Consider the following 2,115-nt stretch of genomic DNA (forward strand, 5'->3'; position numbering starts at 1 on the left):
TATCATCATTTTCGGATTGATTTTTTCTGATACTATCGTGGTATTTCTATAATACACATCAATTCGATATCAAATACATTTCTGTAGCGTTTTTCACATTTTTTCACAAAGAACAAACACAACACGAATATATATAATAAAAATATACAGAAATGTTATTTTAGCAAATTTGTCATGAGATTTACAACAGCGATACCAAGTGGAAAAATAAAGCTCTGGGGATTGATATCGGACTGTATACGAGCATATCCATTCAAGTCAACTCTCAAAAAGCCCGTTTTACACTTTCAGTGTCAAGATTTCTTTGTGTTTTCTATGCGAAAAGCTCCATCTAGTGGCGGAACATAAATCAGTTTTGCAGGGCTGATGTCACCGTTTCTAATTATTCCTAATAAATACGGAACTACATTTGAAGCTAAAAAAATGACTTTGTCGTGATATATTATTGATCCTAATATTAACGTGCTTTATTTCAAATTGATTTAAGGAGTGTAGGGGTTCCACTTGCTCTCGCGACAGTTTGATGTCATACGTCGAGTGGTCTGCGCGGCGTCAGATGTAACGCACGTCATGACGCGGCAATGACGCCACAGGGGCGGACGTTGTTTTCTCGCGGATATTCAGCAGCTGTGGTGTAAAAGAGTGTCGGGCTCAGGATTAAAGGCAGTAATGTGTCGTGTTGAGTAATGTGTCGTGTTGAGTAATGTGTCGTGTTGAGTAATGTGTCGTGTTCACTGATGTGGTGAAGGATGGAGGTGTCGGACAGTCCGCTCAACCTCGTGAGTATTTGTTTACACAACACATTAGCATGCTAGCTGCTGTTAGCTACCGCATATCAGCTGTGATCGTCTGTGTGTGTGTGTGTGTGTGTGTGTGTGTGTGTGTTTGTGAATAATATCGGTTCTGAGCACAAACACTTTCTTTTTATTAACACAGAGTGACGGGCGTTCGTATATATCGATGTGTGTGTGTTTGTGTTTGTGAATAATATCGGTTCTGAGCCCAAACACTTTCTTTTTATTAACACAGAGTGACGGGCGTTCGTATATATCGATGTGTGTGTGTTTGTGTTTGTGAATAATATCGGTTCTGAGCCCAAACACTTTCTTTTTATTAACACAGAGTGACGGGCGTTCGTATATATCGATGTGTGTGTGTTTGTGTTTGTGAATAATATCGGTTCTGAGCCCAAACACTTTCTTTTTATTAACACAGAGTGACGGGCGTTCGTATATATCGATGTGTGTGTGTTTGTGTTTCTGTTTGTGTTTGTGAATAATATCGGTTCTGAGCCCAAACACTTTCTTTTTATTAACACAGAGTGACGGGCGTTCGTATATATCGATGTGTGTGTGTTTGTGTTTGTGTTTGTGTTTGTGTTTGTGAATAATATCGGTTCTGAGCACAAACACTTTCTTTTTATTAACACAGAGTGACGGGCGTTCGTATATATCGATGTGTGTGTGTTTGTGTTTGTGAATAATATCGGTTCTGAGCCCAAACACTTTCTTTTTATTAACACAGAGTGACGGGCGTTCGTATATATCGATGTGTGTGTGTTTGTGTTTCTGTTTGTGTTTGTGAATAATATCGGTTCTGAGCCCAAACACTTTCTTTTTATTAACACAGAGTGACGGGCGTTCGTATACATCGATGTGTGTTTGTGTGTGTGTTTGTGTTTGTGTTTGTGAATAATATCGGTTCTGAGCACAAACACTTTCTTTTTATTAACACAGAGTGACGGGCGTTCGTATATATTCTGTGTGTGTGTTTGTGTGTGAATAATATCGGTTCTGAGCCCAAACAGTTTCTTTTTATTAACACAGAGTGACGGGCGTTCGTATATATCGATGTGTGTGTGTGTGTGTGTGTGTTTGTGTTTGTGAATAATATCGGTTCTGAGCACAAACAGTTTCTTTTTATTAACACAGAGTGACGGGCGTTCGTATATATCGATGTGTGTGTGTTTGTGTTGTTTGTGTTGTGAATAATATCGGTTCTGAGCCCAAACACTTTCTTTTTATTAACACAGAGTGACGGGCGTCCGTATATATTTCTGTGTGTGTTTGTGTTTGTGAATAATATCGGTTCTGAGCCCAAACACTTTCTTTTTAT

General features: G+C 38.9%; 1 protein-coding gene across 3 annotated transcripts in view; it reads left to right on the forward strand.

Moving 5' to 3' along the window:
• Positions 1-573: 573 nt before the first annotated feature.
• The window catches only part of nrbf2b (nuclear receptor binding factor 2b), an 11,666-nt gene continuing 10,124 nt past the window's right edge, over positions 574-2,115 (forward strand). Inside the window, exons 1-2 of one of the 3 annotated variants that reach the window (XM_056770872.1) lie at positions 584-665; positions 700-779. In XM_056770872.1, coding sequence (XP_056626850.1) covers positions 750-779 — 30 coding nt within the window. In that variant the 5' untranslated portion in view covers positions 584-665; positions 700-749. Of the gene's footprint in view, positions 780-2,115 lie in introns of all 3 variants that reach the window. The other 2 variants (XR_008909371.1, XM_056770871.1) reach the window with 2 other exon arrangements.

This window comes from Triplophysa dalaica, chromosome 17 (genome assembly GCF_015846415.1).
Source record: "Triplophysa dalaica isolate WHDGS20190420 chromosome 17, ASM1584641v1, whole genome shotgun sequence".
In the NCBI taxonomy this organism is placed as follows: domain Eukaryota; kingdom Metazoa; phylum Chordata; class Actinopteri; order Cypriniformes; family Nemacheilidae; genus Triplophysa; species Triplophysa dalaica.